This window comes from Crocuta crocuta, unplaced genomic scaffold (assembly GCF_008692635.1).
Source record: "Crocuta crocuta isolate KB4526 unplaced genomic scaffold, BGI_CrCroc_1.0 scaffold727, whole genome shotgun sequence".
NCBI lineage: Eukaryota > Metazoa > Chordata > Mammalia > Carnivora > Hyaenidae > Crocuta > Crocuta crocuta.
In genome coordinates, this window is record NW_027527964.1 from 77848 (window position 1) to 99126 (window position 21279).

The 21279-nt window shown below is 38.5% G+C and overlaps 1 protein-coding gene across 1 annotated transcript in view; it reads right to left on the bottom strand.

The window, feature by feature from the left end:
- Positions 1-21279, bottom strand: part of GLG1 (golgi glycoprotein 1) — a 160854-nt gene that overhangs the window by 23473 nt on the left and 116102 nt on the right. Inside the window, 9 exon segments of the mRNA XM_077752791.1 lie at positions 708-794; positions 3229-3366; positions 4334-4487; positions 6022-6123; positions 7796-7917; positions 12544-12758; positions 13764-13947; positions 14853-14924; positions 15784-15987. Of these exon segments, the coding sequence (XP_077608917.1) occupies positions 708-794; positions 3229-3366; positions 4334-4487; positions 6022-6123; positions 7796-7917; positions 12544-12758; positions 13764-13947; positions 14853-14924; positions 15784-15987 (1278 nt within the window).

The following is a 21279-nucleotide window of genomic DNA, read 5'->3' on the forward strand; positions in this document are numbered from 1 at the left end:
TAAAAAAAAGAAAGCAAAAAAAAAAAAAAAGACTAGCTGAGCAAGGTAATTGTAAGTATTGCCACTTTTGACAATTCAAACAGTTCTCAAAGGCTTATGATAAAAAAAAAATAGCAATTCCCTATTTCCCTGATTTCTGCCCCCACAAGACAATTTTAACATTTTTACCTGCTCCTTCCCCAGTAATGCGGTCTGTATTTCTAAATAATATGTCTTGCTTATGCGACTTTCTAATTTCTTTTTTAATATTTTAGTGAGTTTCAGGATGAAACGGATAAACACGTGTATTCAATCCTCCACATTTAAGTGGAAGTCCCAGCCTTTTATTTTCTTTTTGATGACACAAACATGACCAGATGGCCTAACTGAAAGAGCTAAGATAAGAGAACAGGAACAGGACTGCTCGGACTGGTCTTGCACGTGAGCGAGAGATCTGAAGCACAGTAGCAAGCTTTTCTTAAAGGCGAGGGAAAAGATTGGTCTAATCACCGTGATAATTCTAATTTATGAAGAAAACCAAAGGGCTAAACGTATGGAGTGTTTCCCTGGAGAAATGAGGAGAGGGGTTTAGGAAGCAACACAAAGTACTTCTCTGTAAAACCAGCGGAGAGAAGTGACACTCTCGGGGCTGAGAAATAGCAAGCCTGAGAAAAGAGGACAAGCTGCTGACGGGGCTGCCCACGGTCTACAAGCTGCAAGCCACTTACCTCAGACTCTAACTCGGTGAGGTTGCCAACTATGTCTCGGCACTCCACAGCCAGGTCGTCAAGGTGGTCCTGGAGGCACTCTAGCTCCTGCAGGTAAGAAAGCAATCCCTTGGGGCGCCTGCGTGGCTCAGTCGGTTAAGGGTCCGACTTCGGTTCAGGTCATGATCTCATGGTTCGTGGGTTTGAGACCCATGTCAGGCTCTGTGCTGACAGCTCAGAGCCTGGAGCCTGCTTCAGATTCTGTGTCTCCCTTTCTCTCTGACCCTCCCCTGCTCACACAGTCTCTCTCTCTCTCTCAGAAATAAATTTAAAAAAACATTAAAAAAAAAAGCAATCCCTTAGCATCTGTCAATTATATAAATGAACAAGGGAAGCTGAGAGAACAGGGTCTACTTCCTTTTCAGTGGTCCTCCTTATTTTTTCTTTTAAAAACTATTTCACTGAACAGAACATTAAAGTTTGAGTCCCCAAACTGGGACTGCTGAAAGATTAAGTACTTGATGTAAAAGGGTGGTTAAGAGGGTTACAAGGCGCTACAAGAGCCATGCAAATTCTCCAGAAGGCCCAATCAATAAATCCAACAATAATCAATGTTTAGACGTCCTCAGAGTCTAAAAATTTTATCAGCCCTTTATTTCACTCTATAAACAACCTGCCACTCAACTTTAACCTATGTTTTGATAATCTTTGCTCCCATTTTAAATCTGCGTACCAATAATAATCAATGAACAACAGATTTACAATTTAAGATATGGAATATTTTAATATTCTTCATGAGCAGAGTAGGCTGGGACCCAGGATCAAAAACACAGCATAGAACTTATAGCTCCTGCAAGTCAAATCTGGGATTCTAACCCTGGCCCACGTGGAAAGATCCTGAGGAAAACTGCAAAACAAGTGAACACATCAGGTTTTGGACATCTAAACGCTAACTTGTCTGGGCTTTGGAAACTCACCTGGAGTGACCTGGTGGTATCATTCCATGACTATTCCCTTTAGAAACATAGAGGTTTTAAGTAGAAGAGAAGCTCACTTTCCCAAAGAATATCAACAGCTATTTCTCAGCAAACAGCTCTATTAAAGGATCAAGTTTAATTTACTATTCTGCAAGAGTCTCTGTTCTGGAATTAGAGTAGGAAGGGATGAGCAGGTGTGCAGGAATTATACAATGGCCAGAAAGGGAGTAAAGTCCTTAAAGGCAAATGCATAAAACTTTTGGAGTAAGATAAATGGCTAATGGAGAAATCCGAGTCACGGAATCCTTTCCTGAGTTGAGCTTCACAGTAATGGACTGCCACACGGCATAGCTTTCTCATTTACTTCAGAAACTGTTTTCTGGGATTCCATGTAACTATATCTTTTGTTTCGTTAGACAGAGGCAGCAGAAAGCTGAACTGCAGGTGTTTTCTAACATCAAATTTGACAAAACTGCAGCAGGCCCAGGAGATAGCCTACTGCAAATGGTATTCCCAGGGCCAGCAGATCTGAATAGTGAGCCATGTTCTTTCTTAAACATACCCAATTCCTGCACGGGTGAGTTTTTAATAGTTTAATCCCAGAGGATGTTCTGGAGTAGTAAAAATGGAACCTGGAAACCTGAGTTCACATTTTGTTCTAGTATTACTGGAGCTTTAAACAAGTACTTATTCCTCACTGCTTGGTTTCCCTGCCTTAAGACAGAGGACATGCTACCTTCTAACTTAATTTGCTAGAATGCAGTAATGTAGCTTTTCTATTTTTTTAAATGAGGCACAAAATCTCTGGGAACCATTCATAGCATGCATGTAATTCTGGGGGCTGCAGCTTCTCCACGCTTTCCTGTACGGAGAGGTTATGACACAGTGGACCAGATGTCTGGCTAGAATTACACCTGAGTATTAGGAAAGGAAGTCAATACACTTCACTTTTCTGAGTCTCAATTCTGTCAATTACTAAATGGGAAAAATAATTCCCATTCCTACATATCTTATAGGACTACTGGAGGGTATGCACACTATTCGTGTATGTCAGTATTTAGAATTGTTTATACTTATACACTGCCTTCCCTCAAAAGGACTTAAAGTGCCTTATAAAAGTGAGAAGAAAAAAAAGGCAACATAAATAAATTTAGAATAGGTTAAAAAATAGGAAGAAAAAGAAAATATGGTAAAGAAAGGGAGATAGAGCTAGCAGCAAGCTTGGTACAAAAAAACCTACCACAAAATCTCATATACTTGCTAGAGGCAGGCCATTATCTTTGGCTCCAGGTTTTTTAAAGAGGCAACACAAAGAGAGAAAATGATCAATTACAAAATAAAATAATCATAATATAAAAACAACCAACTGCTTAGGAAAAGTATTATTATTCCTCATATAGAGACAAAAGAGAAAATTTTCCTTAGGATTTCTTATGAAGAAGACATTGAATAATGTAACAAAAATAAAGACTGTATTTTATGGTGTCTGTACTCTATATACAATGTTAGTCATGAATATCATTATTATTACTACTATAAGATAAATAGGTGGCTATGTGAGCTACCTGTCCAGTCTCTGTTTTTTCACTGCACCATTTTCCCAGATCAATCAGGCATTTATCCTGGAGGCCAGGATCCAGCTTAACATCCATGGCACGCTGGTGTAGGATCCTTTGGACTTCTGCTCGGCACTCTCGTGAAAGCTATGTGAGAAAGAACAAGCAAAATACTTTAAAAGTACCAGAACCAGGGTTGCCTGGTTGGTGGAGCGTCTGACTTCAGCTTGAGTCATGATCTCAAGGTTCATGAGTCTGAGACCCACAGCGGGCTTGATGTCAGTGCAGAGCCTGCTTGGGATCCTCTCTCCCTTGCTCTCTGCCCCTCCCCTGCTCACACTTGCTCTCTCTTGCTCAAAAATAAAATAAACATTAAAAAAAAAAGTACCAGAACCAAAACAAAAAGGCACTAGATAAAGGAAATCTGTTGCCAGGAAACTAACAAATAACATTATAGTTGTTTATATAAACTTTATACCTCAAATCTCTTCTAGAACAAGGATTAAATTTTCTAGGAGGCTTCTAAAAGCCTCTGTCTCTATGAATGAGATTATACATTCAAGATTTTCTAATACACTATATGAAACAACATCTTTTTTTCAAAATACTCTGACAAAAAGTGAACTGGATTTGTTCAGGTTAGGTTAGAGTTTTTTTGTTTAGCGAAACTAATCTTGCTACTACTCTATGAATACAGAGTAGAATGTGGGCTCTAGTTCAGAAAAAGACACACACTTACATCAGGAAACACTAAGTTCAAATTTACCTAAACTCACAACAAGCCTAAAAACCATCTGTATCCTGGTTAAGAGCTTCTAATGGAACTTCAAAGCTAAATAAAGTTAGGGTCATTTAGATTTTGGTAATTTAAAGAAAAAACTCGAAATTTACCCTCACTTACTTTGTTGAAAAGATAAAATCAGATGGTAAGAAGCCGGTGAAGCAACTCTATGTATAGTTACTGAATGAAGGAAGTTTCTAGGAGTGCAGTAACCCCTCCCTGCCAGACTACTAATAAACAAAATTTCCTGTAATGACAGAAGTCAGAACAATACAACAAACTAATTACAAAACAAATGGCGGATAAGAAATGAAGTCGGTATTGAGTGCATACCCTCCTGCCCTGTTCCTCAGTGCGGTAGGCATGTCTATATAAGCAGGAGAAGACAGCTCCGGGAGGCATAAGTTCACTGGTTTCATTCCAACCGTGGGTGTGGCAAAGACGAGATGCATCTCCCTGGCACTTGCGGTATAAGACAGGGTCCAGCCTATAAGGTTAAAAGATATTCCTGAATTTTCTTCTTCAGGAACACACAGTGGTCATTCTGTAGCAGAAGTTCTACCTCAAAGAGGCCAAGACGGCCGTGTAAGATGCGCAACATTACAACAGCACACTCAGCACTAACATGCTCAGGCTGAAATGAGAAAATAAGATCTGTAGCTATCACCAGGCGATTCACAACTTTTCACTCAATACTTTTTTTTCTAAGCGTGAATGAAATTCAGTCCTATCTGATATACTAGATTCAATAAGATGAGGAAATGGCAAGATAAACAGAATCCTGCACTTGACTTCCTTCCCAGTAAAACTGTTACTCTTCTTTCTCCCAGGCAAGCAAAGGCAGTTATATTTTTAGTTTATCTGAATATGCTTATCAACTTAAAAAACTTGACATATTAACTTTGACTCTGGAGACCATGGGTTAAGGCAATGAGCCTGCTGCTTCTCCAAATTAGACCAATGGATGCTTAATTCCGTCCATATCATAATGTTAACTTTGGGGGAGAACTAGTGAATGGGAGGAGAAAAGCTGATACTTAATGAGTAGCTTTTAGGCCTGCGAAGCATTTTTTGATCATGGGTGAAGGAGTTACAGAAGAGGAAAAAACAGAATTTTGATTAAGGTAGTAAACTCAATAAACAAAGTTTAGACTCTGAGTCAAAACTCAGGTTTAGGTGGACTGAAAAGTACAGAGAAATTCCCACATACTTTTCTGTAGTCCTTTCCAGAGTTAATTTGAGGGAACAAATAAAAATAGAATCTTCTGAATAATCACTTTCCAGTAAAGTATGTGGGTGATGTATTCAATTACCAGAAAGAGTTAATGACCAAACTACAGTGACTGAGATAACCGAGTCAGGAAGGAGCTGAGCCCGGGTGCAGCAGGAACAGCCAGCTGCCCAAGCGGTCAGGTGCTGGCTGCTCTGGTGGAAGGGAAAGTGAGCCATAAAAAGAGGACACTGAAGCCAGTACATTACAGTAAATCTGACTGTAACACAGATCCCCTCTATTTCGTCCCCTACCCCTCCTTTCTTGGCTAACAGGATGAGAAGAGAATTAGAGAATCAAGCTGTCACTTATTGATAAGAGCCTCTTAAGATAGAAAATTCAATAACTTTGAATAGGTAAAGAAATAAAAGCAAATTCCCATATCCAGTGCAAATCAATAAAAATTAAAATGCACTATTATCTTCTTGGAAATGTATCTGAAGATGCTTCTGCTGCCCCACAGATGCCCAAGTCCTTTCAGGATAGATGTTTGTGGTATCAGAAATATTTGACTCTGACTTCCAAAGTAGTAATGAATGGGGACACACGGGGACAGACCTGCAGTGCTGCCTCAGCTCTGAGATACTATTCTGAAAGCAAGAAAGGTTTCTCAGTGGAAAGGAGTGTGTCAGCTGTCCCAGAACTTGACAAAAACATATTCCTACTGGTTATTTCAAATAATACAAAAGATACTGACTACACAAGAGAACACGCTGAGGCTTACACTTGACTCTGGCTTCCAAATACTCACTTCCAATCTCGGGAGATGAAATACTGAAGCTCCAATAGACGATGCTCACAATCTTCCACCATTTTCTCTGTGTATAAGTGCTCCATCAGGCACGAGAGGATCCTGGGCATTAAACAGGGATGAAATTGTAACAACAGGTTTGGAACTCTCACATCAGTATTTCCTTGGTCTGTAGAAAAAGCCATTGAGCTATTTTTGAGGGCAATCAGGGATTTACTTTTCTGAGAATTAATTCAAATTAAATCAGTCTGACAATGATTATGTCTTCTAACTTCAGGGCCACTTAGCACTAAGGACTCAACTTACATAAGATGTGTGTGCAGCTGCTTTATTTTTAACTGTTTATTATGAAAATTCTCCAACACACATAAAAGAATCAAACAATAGCCACCTTCCCTCCCCATAGCTTTATCAAAGTATGGCTACGTTTGTTTTAATTCTACACCCACCCCCTTGCTGGTATTTTGAAGCAAATCCTAGATACCATATCATTTTGTTCATAAATACTTCAGCATGTTTCTCTATGAGAACATATTACTGTAACCCACCAAAAGAAATTAATTTTTAAAATCCTGAGTGTCATGTAATATCCTGTTAGTTTTCAAATTTTTTCCTATAATATAGGATAATTGGGAAAAGGCTATAATATAAATAGCCTTTTTATATGTTCATTCAAACCAGGACCCAGAAAAGATCCATACATTCCATTTAATTGATAGTATCTTCAAATGATTTTTAGCTGTAGTGGTTCTCTCCTTCCCTCCAGCTCCTCTGACCACTCGTGATCAATGCAATTATTTTTATATTGGTAAATATTCTTAGTCTTCACTCTGTCTATCTCCTCCAAATGCATAAAAAGCTTTAGAGAAGAATACCTTTTTTTTAATCCCCTGCTACAGCACGAACAGCAGGAGTGTATGACAAACATGGCCTGCACTCATTTTATTGTTGATTATTGCCCGTTGTGGGCTATGGAGATTTCTGTGGAATGGGAAACCTAGCCTTTACTTGCAACCTAGTTTTAAAAGTGGTCTGTGCGGGGCGCCTGGGTGGCTTAGTCGGTTAAGCGTCTGACTTTCGCTTAGGTCATGATCTCGTGGTTCGTGGGTTCAAGCCCCGCATCGAGCTCTGTGCTGACAGCCAGCTCAGAGCCTGGAGCCTGTTTCAGAGTCTGTATCTCCCTCTCTCTCTGACCCTCCCCTGCTCACGCTGTCTCTCTCTCTCCTAGAAATAAAATAAAAAATATTAAAAAATAAATAAATAAATAAATAAAAGTGGTCTGTGCATCATATGGAGTAAAACTACTACATGACATTCAAGTACTTTAGCATTTTATAGCTTTCCTAAATCTTGGATGTAACTTCAGAGTTCATTTTGTCCATGATTATATCCTCCAACTACAGCAGTTTTTAATTTCAATTATAATTAATTTCTAATAATTATCAAGTAGTCAATGTATACAATGAGTCAATATACAAATAGGATGACAATACAGAGACAAAGTAATGTGTCACTTTATCCTGAGTGTTTCTCTCTCGTTTTCATTTGACCATTAAACAGAATTACTCAGCAACCTAATGTACAGGCCCATACACGGTCAGTTACAGTCAATGAACATCAGCACAATGATAACGGATAGGCAGAGCCGAGGGCTCAATTTCAATACTGGTTCTATCAAAAGTTGGTATGTGTTTCTGTTTAGAGGGAATGTTCCCAATGCTACACCACCAAATAAAATAGAATATGAATAAATACCACAAATAAGATAACCTACATTGGGTCTCCAGATCTTATGTGCTTGCAGGCCGTCTGTATAACAGACTCACAAGCTTCATTGAGAGCTCTATCAATGCGGTAATCTGCACCAGGGTCAGTCTCCTGAATCAGTGTTTGCAGCTGGATTAAAAAAAAAAAATTAAGAAAGAGGAACATCACTTACACATCAGGGAAGAGCAATGTCATCTCTTCAAACAGTTACTCGGTCCGGTATATCTCAATGTACTTTTAATAAGTTTAATGATTAACAATTAACAATTGTCACTGGCCAAGCTGAAGAGCTCCTGCCAAATATGTTCCAACTGGTTTCTCTATATTGAGCTTAAGTTTTCTGTTTTAGCCACTGTGGGGATTGCTTGCCCACCTGTCTGGACCATCTCTGAGCATTTGCAAAACAAAAGGCCTTTATAATATAAAGGCTGCCTTTTCCCTCATATCTGCCTACTTGTTAATCAGATTGCTAAACCGGAGAATCACAGCCAAGCCAGAATTGAGTGGACAAAGGTAAAGAGAAGACATTTCCAGTCAGATACCTAATTTGGTCATAAGAATCTAGAATTTGGATTTTGCTGCCAATACACTGGCATTAAAACAAGCATGCTCCTCCATGTTATTAAGAACAAATGTGACATTTCATGTAACTTCTAAGAAATATCAATTAAAAAAAGAAAAACCAGAATGCAATACTTATAATTCCCTTATTTCCTCAATTATCTTTTATACAACCAAGAGATAAAGCAAAGCTTATTCATTTTATGTATCCAGAAAAATACTTGTCATTATGCAGCTGAAAATGAGAGTATTTTCTTTAACATTTATTTTTGCCTGGTCCATCTTTTGTCATAGAAAAAAGTGAGAGCATGAGAAGATGGGCCTCTAATTCCTTTTTCTGGTCTTTGAGGGAAACCAGCTGGGGCACAGAGGAAAGAGCTCTAAATTAGGGATCAGAAAACCTGAGTTCTATTAATAGCTCTGGCTCTGCCAGACACCAGCTTTGAGAACATGGGCATGATTAACCTCTAGCTGCAGTTTCTTGAACTGAAGAGGAATTACAAGAAAGAGTAATAAACAGGAGAAAGTTGTATAAACTGCAAAGCATTTTACATATATAAAAGATCATTATTAGTACAGATGGATAGCAGATGGTGTTTTGGGGTGGAAATCTTAAATAACAGAAAGCAAATTTGAAAACTATAATCCTTCTGGCTTGGGTTCCTTATTTCCAAGTTAAAGCACTGGAGTCCTTTTTGTGTCACAGACGTAGGCTCTGGAGGAGAGCCTTCTCTGATCCTCATGCATGTGACCTACAATTCCACAGGGGCTCATACTTAAGCACTGACCCCATCACACACTGATCAGAGAATATAGGTCAAAAGGAAATGAAGAAAGAAAATCCCAATTCTGTCTATCCTAAAAAGCCAACGATCAAGATGAGAGAAATATAAAAGATTTCTGGGGGCCTGGGTGTCTTAGTGGTTGAACATCCTATTGGCTCAGGTCATTATCTTGTGGTTTGTGAGTTCAAGCCCTGCTTCAGGTTCTCTGCTGTCAGCAAGGTGGCCACTCTGGATCCTCTGTCTCCCTTTCTCTCTACCCCTCCCCTGTTTGTGCTCTCTTTCTCTCAAAAATACATATTTGAAAAAGTATTTAGAAAAAAGAAAATAAAAGATTTCCAATATTCTAGAACGGAAGTTATTTATACCAATTTTTGGTGGCAATTTGGAGAAGCTACAAAATGCTGTGGTTAGCTGATAGGAAGATTATCATCAATTTTAGTAACAATGTTTGCTGACAAAGACCAAATAATTTACATCTTTTTCTGAGGGAAGTTTTAAGTATCATGGGGATTTGGAAGTGTCTGCAAGAATTATATCAGTTAAATATCAACAAGTGACAGGCAAACTTTGAGAATTCAAAATGAACACACCAGACTACAGCTCCTAAAAGGAGACAATGATTGCCTTACAGACTCTAGAGGGCTAACAGCTCAAGGGATCATTGCCACTCTGGAATCCAGGGACAGCAGTGTGGGAAATAAACACCAAGAACATAAACTGCTATGTGATTGTCTATCTATTCTAGCCCCTGACTGCCTAGGGAAAACCTGGAAAAATGCTTCTGAAAAATGATTTGTCCAGAGAATAGACTGCACAGTCATCTTTGGCCAGGGAAAGGCTGGGCCGAGACTCGCTCGGTCATATCTGAAGAGAATATAACAAGTTCATGGTTATCATGCATAATCATCATATACATTGGAAAAGTATTTACTCAATAAGATAACAATTAAGCACATGCTTCACAGTTTGCTATTTGTGGAGAGATCACGAAGTCAAAGCATCGCCAAGCAGAGAACAGGGAAAATTAGTGGTCAACCACACAGACAGACATGTAGGTTTACTGTATCAAGGAAAAGAACTTTGTTTTCTTTTTCTTTTTTTTTAAATGTTGATTTATTTCTCTAGAGAGAGAGAGAGCAGGAGAGGGGCAGAGAGAGAAAGAGGGAGAGAAGGAATCCCAAGGAGGCTGCATCCTGTCAGTGCAGAGCTCGATGTGGGGGCTCAGTCTCAAGAACCGTGAGATCATGACCTGAGCCAAAACCAAGAGTGGAATGCTTAACTGTTGAGCCATCCAGGTGTCCCAGAACCCAAAAAAACCCAAAACCCAAGCCCCCCCCCAAAAACATAAGCAAACCCAGAAAGATACTTACTCAAAATAAATTATTTCAAAACATTCTCCCATCTGATGGAGGATGGATCATGTCACAGGAGACTGAGGAAAATAATCTCCCTTTGGACCATCTACACCTTCAATATTTGTGAACAAAGACTAAAAACCATGGGTCCATAATAACCAGAATAAAGTGTCTTTTTCCCACCCAGCTACACCAAATGTGGGGAAAACCACATATCTCCCTATTTGAGACTAAATCTAGGCTCAAAACACACTTTTTTCTAGACAAAAAGGATGAGACAAGAGGTCCTTATTTACCTTCCAAGTTGAGACACTAATTCTTTTTAACAAGCTAAATTTCTTAAAAAAAAATTTTTTTTTAAATGTTGATTTGAGAGAGAGAGAAAGAGAGAGCACAAGCGGGGAAGGGGCAGAGAGAGAGGGAGATACAGATTCTGAGGCAGGCTCTAGGCTCTGAGCTATCAGAACAGAGCCCGATGCAGGGCTTGAACCCATGAACCATGAGTCATGACCTGAGCTGAAGTGGGACACTTAGCCGACTGAGTCACCCAGGCGCCCCTTAAAAGCTTAATTTCAAAAAGCCCTGGAGGAAGTTGCTATAAAATTAAGTTTAACCAATTTCTTTTCTTTTCTTTTTTGTACACCTTGATACAAGTGTAGCCTCAGTAAAGAGAGAGGTTTTTCCTATCAACTCCCCTCCCCTTTTTACGTGCTGCATTAAGGATGAGCTTCAAATATAGATGTCTTGATTCATTCTTGGTCTGAGGCCCAGGCACACATACTGTCACAGAGGTTTCGTAGGACAATCACCAGCAAAGATTATTCCTGAAGAACCACACTGTTCCAACTAAAACCACAGTAGATTCCAGAAACCTTCCTTCTAGCTGGGTCCAATATTCTGGAGAAGAGGCTATATTTGTCTCTTTTTTCCACCAATGGATGTATAATTTACCTACTCTGGGTCAGGGTAATAGAAGCTAAGATGAAGTTTTAATCCATATCAAAATCCTATGGAAATTTTGTGTTTCAGATTGTAAAATTCTGGTTTTCTGTAATACTCATTTTTAAATAAAACTGTCAATAACAAAAGACCAACTAAATTGTGGTTTTCTAAAGTTTCACTGAGAAAAGAGCCTCAACTCCCTAATTCAGGATACAAAGCTAAATGGTACCTTTTGTGCATCCTAAGGGATGTATGGGGTACACTGTACAGGGTACCACTGCATTTGGTACTGAGAATTGTTCAAAGACTCCTATTTAGTAAGAAGTAATAAATGTGGACAATGGTAATGAAACAGATGTACTGCATCTATAGTATTTTGTTAACTTTATATTATGCCTCTCACCTGTAGTTATTCAACTGTTCATGAATCCTAGATCAAGAATAACTTTATCTTTAAAAATGGAGGGGGAAAAAGGAATAACTTTATCTTCCCAAGAAGTGCAGTAATTTTTTCCAAATATCTTTATAGAACTGACTGTAGAGTTTGGAGCAAGAGAAAGAAAGACCTTCCATGCACAGCAGCCCTAGTGTAACAAGAAGATGGTGTGATTTTGAAAATGACATGCTCTCTTGCTCCTTCAGGCCAGGAATTAATGGTATGCTGCACATCAATAATAAAAAGAAACTCTTAGAAAATTTCAATTCCTTTCAGCTCTTTTTCAGCCCCAACTCAATCAAACCTGTAGAGACAGGCAGACTGTCTTTTGGTGCAGGATGTTTTCTAATTTACCAGAACCTGGTTTGCCTTGGTTCCAAGTTTAGAAATTCCATCTAGCAAGTTACTTCTTTAAAAACTCCAGCAAACAATGCATTTTACCTATTTAAGTATATAGCTCATTTACTGCTTATAAAATCAAACTTTTGCTCTGCAGCAAATTCCATGTTCTTATTAAGATATGCTTGAACAATATTCTGTGTCTGGTTCTTAGTACCCAGTGTTCACTGTGATGCCAGAAATGATCTAGATAAAGGTAGCTGGGACAGAATCAGGAGGAGGCTCCTCAGCTGATAATATGGAACATTCCAGGTGGCAGTAGAAAATTTTTCCTTACCGCTTGCTGGCAGTTCATTCCAAGGTTTCCTTTTTCCCCACGAACTACTTTCATCAGACAATGCAGAGTTCGCCCTTTTCGATGTAATCCAGAGCAGTGGTGTTCGATCTCCCCCCGACAGCTCAGGATGATCTCAGGGCTCAAAGAAAAGTCTTCCATCAACATGCGCCGGTAATCTAACATCTCCCCCTGGCACTCACTGCTCACTTGTCGTCCTAAGTTAGAATTTAAGTCATGACATTATGGACGGTGCGCATTACAATCAGATATCACCACACATAAAAGTAATGTTTTCTTCTAGAATATAATATACCAGTTATGCTATTATCTAGACTGAAAAGCTTAGGATATAGCAAGAACTTTATCAGCATGAAATGAGTTTAAGACTTCAGAGACTAGGGTTTATCTTGACAGTATTCTGCTTTATATAGATTTTATACTACTAAACTAATAATGCAAATACTGTGCCAGTGTAAGTCTTATTTTTTTTATAAAAAATTTTTTTTAATCTTTATTTCTTTCTGAAGGAGACAGAGACAGAGTGCAAGCCAGGGTAGGGCAGAGAGAGAGGGAGACACAGAATCCGAAGCAGGCTCCAGGCTCTGAGCTGTCAGCACAGAACCCGATGCAGGGCTCGAACCCACAAACTGTGAGATCATGACCAAAGTCGGATGCTTAACTGACTGAGCCACCCAGGCGCTCCATGGAAGTCTTATTAAAAGATAACTATTGGGGGGTGTTTGGGGTAGCTCATTCGGTTAAGTGGTCATGATCTTGCGGTCTGTGGGTTTGGGCCCTGCGTTGGGCTCTGTGCTGATAGCTCAGAGCCTGGAGCCTTTTCAGATTCTGTGTCTCCCTCTCTCTCTGCCCCTCCCCAGCTTGTGCTCTGTCTCTGTCTCAAAAACAAATAAATTTTTAAAAAAATTAAAAAAAAAAAGATAAGTATTGGGAGAACAATGAAAGCTAAGAACAATCCCTACTAGCATGAAGTTAAAACTTGTGGAAAAGATTACACTTCAAATATTCACTACAGCCTCGTCAGCCCCCTTCATTGAGCTAAAAAATGCCAACTAGGAAATCTTAAGAAAAGATCCTGAGTCACAAGGCACAGGTGCACTGAGAAGAGCAAATACAGGAGGAAATTAACATTTATAGGCACAAGAGACTTTAGAATGTGAATCCAAAAGGAATAAAAAGGAGAAAAAGAAATTAATTCTTACCTCTATGCACAGCTGACTCCAGACACATAAGAAGGTAGGAAAGCCTGGCTTCCCGAGACCTAGGAAGGTTTTCCACATTACATCGGTATTTCTTCAAGTCACTCTTACAGGATTTGGCCAACGAATAACTGACTTTATAATCCTGGGCAATCAGCTTTTGGCGGGTCGTTAGTGCTTCTCGACACTGAATAAAGAGTGCAGTAAAGAGTAAGATCATTCAGGTGGTTAAGCTGCTCACACATACAAGCAGAGGCTCATGGCCAAGGATATGTCAACAACTAGTTGTTACTAAAATGCCTCCCTTCAAGTTTGGTTTAAATTGAACACAAGTGTGCTGGGGTAAGAGGTAGGGGTAAATGGATGGGGAAGCTTGGAATTCTACAGTAAATTACTGATTGTTGCTGCAATAGTACCTGAACATATAGTTGGTAGATTCGAATGCATTAACTTGACAAATTACTCTTTTCCTCTTCAACAATATCCCTAAATTTCACAAGAATCAAAGTGGCAACTGACAGAACACCCTGTAAGTTACATTCTATGCTTTTAAAATATAATTATTCAATAGTAAACTATATAAGTAACTGAAATGAAACACTTCTTCGGCTGTATATGAAAGTAAATGGCAGGAAAACAAAATCAAGAATAATTATTATTTTCTTTTAAGTTATAAAAGATCCTTGCATTTATCCAGGGACAGAGGATTAATGGTAATGAGAATGCTTAATGAGACAGCTGCTGAAAAATTAAATTGCTAATTGCCTGTAAAGCACACTGGTTTGGTTAGCCTAAACTTCCTGAGTATGTGAGGGTGACTTCAATGTAACTGTGATACAAAATTCTCCAACTTTACTCCCAAAATTGATTCTCAGTTGGCTTACCAATGTCTAGATATCACAAACCTTCATTTTCTGGGCTTAAGCAAAATATGTTCTGGTTCTCTACTGAAAGTCAAGTGTCTCACTTCTGGAAAGGGTAAGCTTTATCATTTATATCCTGGTATGAGTTTCTAAGAATATTATTTGAGAGGATTTGAGAAAACTTTTAAGAAATGAATAGAATACTGGTTTATTTCAAAGTAATACTTACCTTCTCACTCATGGATTCTTCAAACTTATGATTAAAAAGGCATTTGTACACTCTGCCTTCACCAGCTTGCGTCTGTAAGACGGAACATACACATGATGATGAGGATGACAACCACCAGCTGAGTAGCTATGCTGGGCACTATCCACAATCTTACACAGAACCTCCTGTTAAACTATTATAATGGTGAATACCTCTGAACAATGGCTCAGCCATTTAAAACATTCAGTGGCCTTTGGAAGAAAATGGTGATTGCAGGAAAGATGAAAAAAAATTCTCATGATGCTTGGCTACTGTCATTTGCTTCGAAATATACTGTTAATTAGGGAGTCAAGAGAAGTGTCTGTCAGTCTCTTACAACTTTATGTTGGAATCAATAAAATTCATAGTGAGTGGCTCTGATGGTTCAAACTGTATATTCAAAACAGCAGGGGTGGAAATGTATACAAGTTACTCTCAGTTCTTTGTGGTAAGAATGGAGATTATTCTATTTAATATGCTAGCAAGTTTCTCTATAAGACCTGCAGATAGTAATTAAGGATTTAGTTTTAAAAGCTAGCTACCTGATTTTCTGTTTATCTTAGCCCAAAACATATAACATGTATTAAGGGAGTTTTAGCCATGAAATAGTTATGAGCAGGATTCCGTAGTAAAACAAGATTCCTGTATATAAGTAAAACAAATTTCCAAGAACTGAAATGGAGAAGTAAGACAAAATGGAAAAAATAATGTGTGGAGATTGGAGGAAGCCAACTGTTAACTAGATGTGAAGTCATCAAGAATGAACATCCAACATCATTCTCTGTTATCCTGGCACCAACTGCACCTTCCCTTTCAGTACCTTAAGTACATGGGAGAGTGTGTGGTTTATTTTATTTTGGACTAGAGTATTAAAAAATATTTAAAGAGAAGAACAGTTTCTGAGCTGACTCACATTTTCACAAAAACGCTCCCGATCATCTCTGCAAGCAAAATATAAATGCCGGTCTAGATGAAAGTCATCTGAGGACAGCTCAGCCACCCGCAGAATGGCTTTCTTGCAGAGTTCAGAGACTTGAATCTTGGGATCTCTCTCTTCTGCTTCCTTCACCAGGCCCTTTTCCAAGCATGATACCACCTCACCTTGTGAATGTGCATCCTAAAATAGCAAGGGTACTAAGATTGTAAAACTCTACCACAATGAGTTTCAAATAAACATCATTTGCTTAAAAAAACCCTCACAGTATATAGTTGGCTTACTGATGTTCTGTTGAGAAATCAGAAGGGAACCAAGCACCCTGGGAAGCAACCACACTGGAAGTTACAGAAAATATCCTCAACAATCTTCTGTTAGAATGGAATACTTGCATGCTACAAATGGGAAGAGAGATCCTGGGAGATTTAAGTATAGTTAAGTTAGCACTAGAAATAGAAACCTGAGGGGGCGCCTGGGTGGCTCAGTTGGTTAAGCATCCAACTTCAGCCCAAGTCATGATCTCACAGCTCATGAGTGTTGACAGCTCAGAGCCTTGGAGCCTGCTTTGGATTCTGTGTCTCCCTCCCGCTTAGTCCCTCCCTAGCTTGCACACACTCTCTCTCAAAGATAAACAGAAAGAAAGAAAGGAAGAAAGAAAGGAAGAAAGAAAGGAAGAAAGAAAGGAAGGAAGGAAGGAAGGAAGGAAGGAAGGAAGGAAGGAAGGAAGGAAGGAAGAAAGAAAGAAAGAAAGAAAGAAAGAAAGAAAGAAAGAAAGAAAGAAAGAAAGAAAGAAAGAAAGAGAAAGAGAGAGAGGGAGGGAGGGAAGAGAAGGAAGGAAGGAAGTAAGGGGGGAGGGAGGGAGAAAGGAAACAAAGAAACAAATAGAAACCTGAATTCTTTAAGTTTAAAATGTTAGAAAAATTTTAAGAATTTACATTAGCCTCGTGTTCTGATCATGGTTCATGTCAATGTTGAAATAACACTGCAGAAATCTCTGTTCGTCTACCTTAAGGGTGAGGTATTTCCCTAATAGTCAAGTTGAAAACAACAACAACAAACCACAAAATCCATTGAAAAAAGATGTTACAGAGACCCTCCTTCTGATTTTTCTACTCTATACTGTCCACAGAGATCCCAGTATGTACAATTTGTAGCGTAATACCCACTTTGATGTTTGGGATTTATCCTAATGAGATTTAATGAGATTACCACCCTTTATACAAACTGTTTTTGAGAGCTTTCCTAAAACCATCCAATTATCTTTAATTGTGCATTGCATCATCCCCATGGCAACCACAAGCATCCATTCACTAAAAGTATGAGAAATTTCCCCTAAATATTTTCTATTCAAGAGTCCTAATCTGCTATACTCTGAAGATACGCCTCATAAATACAGCAAACCAAAGCAATAGGAAGTCAATGCTATCTTTTATTTACACACACACAATCTTGTTAGAGTAAATTACTAAGTCTATGAAATCATCTGTATATAATAAAAAAATTTCTAAAAACCAAGCAGGGTTTAAGCAAAATTTCAATTCAACAACAAAAAATTATATAGTCTTTTTTCTACTTTGTTGTAATGTGATTGGTTGTATATAGTGCATTAATTTCTAAGTTATTTTCAGAAAAATGCCCATGTTCTCTCCCATTATACCTGTGTAGAGGGGATAAGAGCTGTGGTATCTCTTGTGCAGAGGAGTAAACACAGGCCTAGTGTGCATCAACTTGTCTTGACTTGCAGAAGGAAAGGTGCCTAGCTAACAGTCCATCATTTATTTTTCTAGACCTTCGGGTTCTAGGGTACTCCTAAAATTTGTATGTGGATATTGTATATTTTTCGTAAGGAGGGTTCACAGCTTTCATTAAATTTTCAAAAGGTTTACTGACCCAAAAAAGATTTGGAAGCACCCTCTACTAGCAGATTCTCATGGCTCCTATTCTCTATCTATACCTGAACCTTCCTCACTAGCTCTATGAGTCTATCCAGTGCTTATAAACCTGAGAGAACCAAGAAGGTTTTTTAGAAAGCAATTCTGAATAAATAAAACTCTGAGACAAGTGACAAAAAGATAAGGACAGAGAGAAAAGCTGACACAAACCCCAGAAATCTGGAATAAGGCTTATTTTTCCTTCCTAAATCATGAGTGACACTCAGGTTTGTCTGACTATGGCCCACTTAAGCAAGGCCTACACATTCTACTTCCCAAAGGAGAAACAAACCTATGATAACAAAGGCTTGGCCAGAAATCTCAGTCACTTAGTATTCACAGTATCTAAGAGATTATTATAAACATGATCTTATTTTATAAAACAACAAGATCATATACCAAAGTTGAGTAGCCCATGATAACTTAGATAGCTGCTAGCAACTAGGTCTTAATCATATAAAAATAAAAATAATAATCTGATAATCAACTTTTTTCTTTTAATCTTTTCTTGACAGAGAGAGAGAGAGAGAGTGTGTGTGTGTGTGTGTGTGTGTGTGTGTGTGTGTGTTAGTGGGGGAGGGGCAGAGAAAGAGGGAGACAGAGAATCTCAAGCAAGCTCTGCATAGTCAGCACACAGAGCCCAACACAGGGCTCGAACTCATGAAATCATGAGATCATGACCTAAGCTGAAATCAAGAGTCGAACACTCAAATGACTGAGCTACCCAGGGGCCCCTTGACTGTCAACGTTTGACTTATATTTAGTCTTTAATCCTGGGTCATAGGGTAAAGAAGTGATTTTCATGTAATGAGTCTAAGTGTTTCCCTGTACACTCAGGGTCTGTAATGGTTTTAAATGTGCCATCAGTAAGATTATCTATTTAGGACTGTTATATTTCTTAATGGCTCCATTTGCTGCTTCTTGGATTTAAATAAAGGCAGCAGCATCATCGTTTAAGACTCCCCTAAGGAATCTAAGATTTAATTATAATCATAGCACTTGTAGCACCACATATCAGTACTGGGCCATAACATCATCTCCATTAGAGGTTTTCATTCATCTTAACTTTAGATAGACAATGTTTTCAAATAAAGATATTTCAAGAATTCTTATTGGTTCCCCCAGAGTCTCTGAGCTTTTCAGTTTAGCTCATTTTAATTTTATAAATGAAATGTACGTAAATATTGAAAAGACGACTATATGGCTAATTACTGAATAAGAATGAAAGGAAGGGAAGTAAACTACACACTGGCACACCATCTACAGGAAAATGTTCCTAACTAGATAGAGAGAAAAAGACTGCCCAAATTATTCAAAGTAGTTGGTTAAAAGCAAGGAATGATACAATTACATAACTACTAAATGAAAAGTCTAAAAGTAGTAATAATGTGGCACATTTCCATAATTAAGTTCCTGTATTGGATGCTACACTGTACTTTTTCTTCAGATGATGTAAATCATTTATACTTTTACTTTGGAAGATCTGCCCTTTCATTTTAACTGTATTTGTTCAGGAAATTTTTTATTAAGATATAGTCTTTGTTGGGGTGTCTGGGTGACTCAATCAATTAGGCGTCCTACTCTAGATTTCAGCTTGGGTCATGGTCTTGTGGTTCGTGAGTTCAAGCCCCACGTCAGGCTCTGTGCTGACAGTGTGGAGGCTGCTTCAGATTCTGTCTCCCTCCCTCTCTGCCCCTCCCCTACTCATGCTCTCTCACTCTCAAAAAATAAACGTTATAAAAATTATATAATCATTATTCTCAAATTTACATATATTAACATTTTGAAAAAAATCATAGTTTTGAAATCATGACTTTTCTATATTCATAAAGATGTAGGGTACAAAGAGATTAACCATGATGCCTTTCCTCTGACCATTAGAGGAAGTCAGTTCAAAGCCAGTCACAGAGGAATTTGCAAGTTTCATTGGCAAATGTGAAATTGATGAACCTATTTTCTTCTGTGGTCAGAAGCTGATTCATTAATTTTCAGGATAATCTGCATATCTAAATAAATGGCTTCAGAAAAGTAAACTACCATTTAGAAAAGCCAAGACGAGATAAAGACATGCTTCCCTCATTTTTAAACTTGGTTGTAGTACCAGAGTGGGTTATATAGGAAGGAGCATGCTTTTTCAAGTGCAAGCATGAATCTATCTTCTTGTCCTCAAAATACAGAAAGTCTCTGATGCTAGGATAGGGATCTGGTATAAACAGAAATTCATCTAAGCAGTAGGCATAGCAAAAGATAAACATGACAAAAATGTGCAGCTTGATGATTCATAGAAATGTTTCTGTTATTTTAACAAAGCTGGCCAAATAGTCCTCACTGTCCTGTCTTTGAGCTCTAGTACTACTGTGTTCCGCGATTGTTTCAGTCACTGAGACTTAGTAACTCATATGCAGTTGAAAGCAGGTTTTATACTGACAATTCAGATTGCCAGGAGGGAAGCTAACCAGCAACTACACCAAGGTAGAAAAATTTACTACAAAGAGACATGAATTGTAATGGTCTACTTTACAGTGTAAACGACTAATCACAAATATGGGAAAGTGTCATCACTGATTCCTAAAAAATGTGTCGAGAACACTTATGTGACGATGTTAAAAAGAGTGAGATATGGAACTGGAAATAATCTCTCACACCCTAAATAAAGTCAGAGGAGCTTCCTGAATAATTAGGGTAGCTTAAGTGCTTTTGTGCCATTTCTAGAAGTCTGCTGGGAAAGAAAAAAAAATCTGCCTTCTTGATTAAAACTGGCCTTTCTTTAGCTGCCAAAAGCAGTAAGCCAAGTTCACAGTGCTCTCAAAACCAATTCTGAGGTGCCCTGTGAAAGGGCCAGAGCCTTGTGCTGGTGGGAAGGAAAGGGTATTTGGTGACAGTCAGATAAGAACCAGCACTAAAAGCTTCATTTGAACTGGTGTGTGCAGCTCTAGCATTCTAACATCAGGTCCACTTGGTCAGTGACAGAAGCCTACAAACCATAGGGCAATGAACAAATAGAGGGCAAAGAGACAAAGGGGTTATATTTTCTATCATATTTCCTAAAGAGCAGATTAATGAGCAGTGGCAATTAACAGCTGATGCCAGACATATGCCTCAGACCACCTCTCCCCCAGCAGCTGTTACTTCTCAGGAGTTTCCTTCATTTTGCTGAGCCAACAAATTCAGAATAAACATGGCTAAACCTCCATTATGACCTCCTGGACAACAGACTCATTAGTAACAGAAATAAGACCAGATATAATTAAGAAAGAAAAAAGTTAGCTAGGAATTTTCTTCCCTATCTTTACTAAAACTAGTTCTTCTGAGATAAAGATAACAATACATCACATTTATACAGTACTTTTCTTCTCAGAAGCCGGAAGCATCTTTACTTATCTTAAACTTTTCTAATATTTAAATATCTTCTTTTGTACCAGTGTACTTCCTAAGTATTTTTTTTTATAGCAGCAATGAAGTATATGCAGAGAAAGGTTAGAGAACTCAAGTCTTGGGGCGCCTGGGTGGCTCAGCTGGTTAAGCGTCAGAGTGTGGCTCAGGT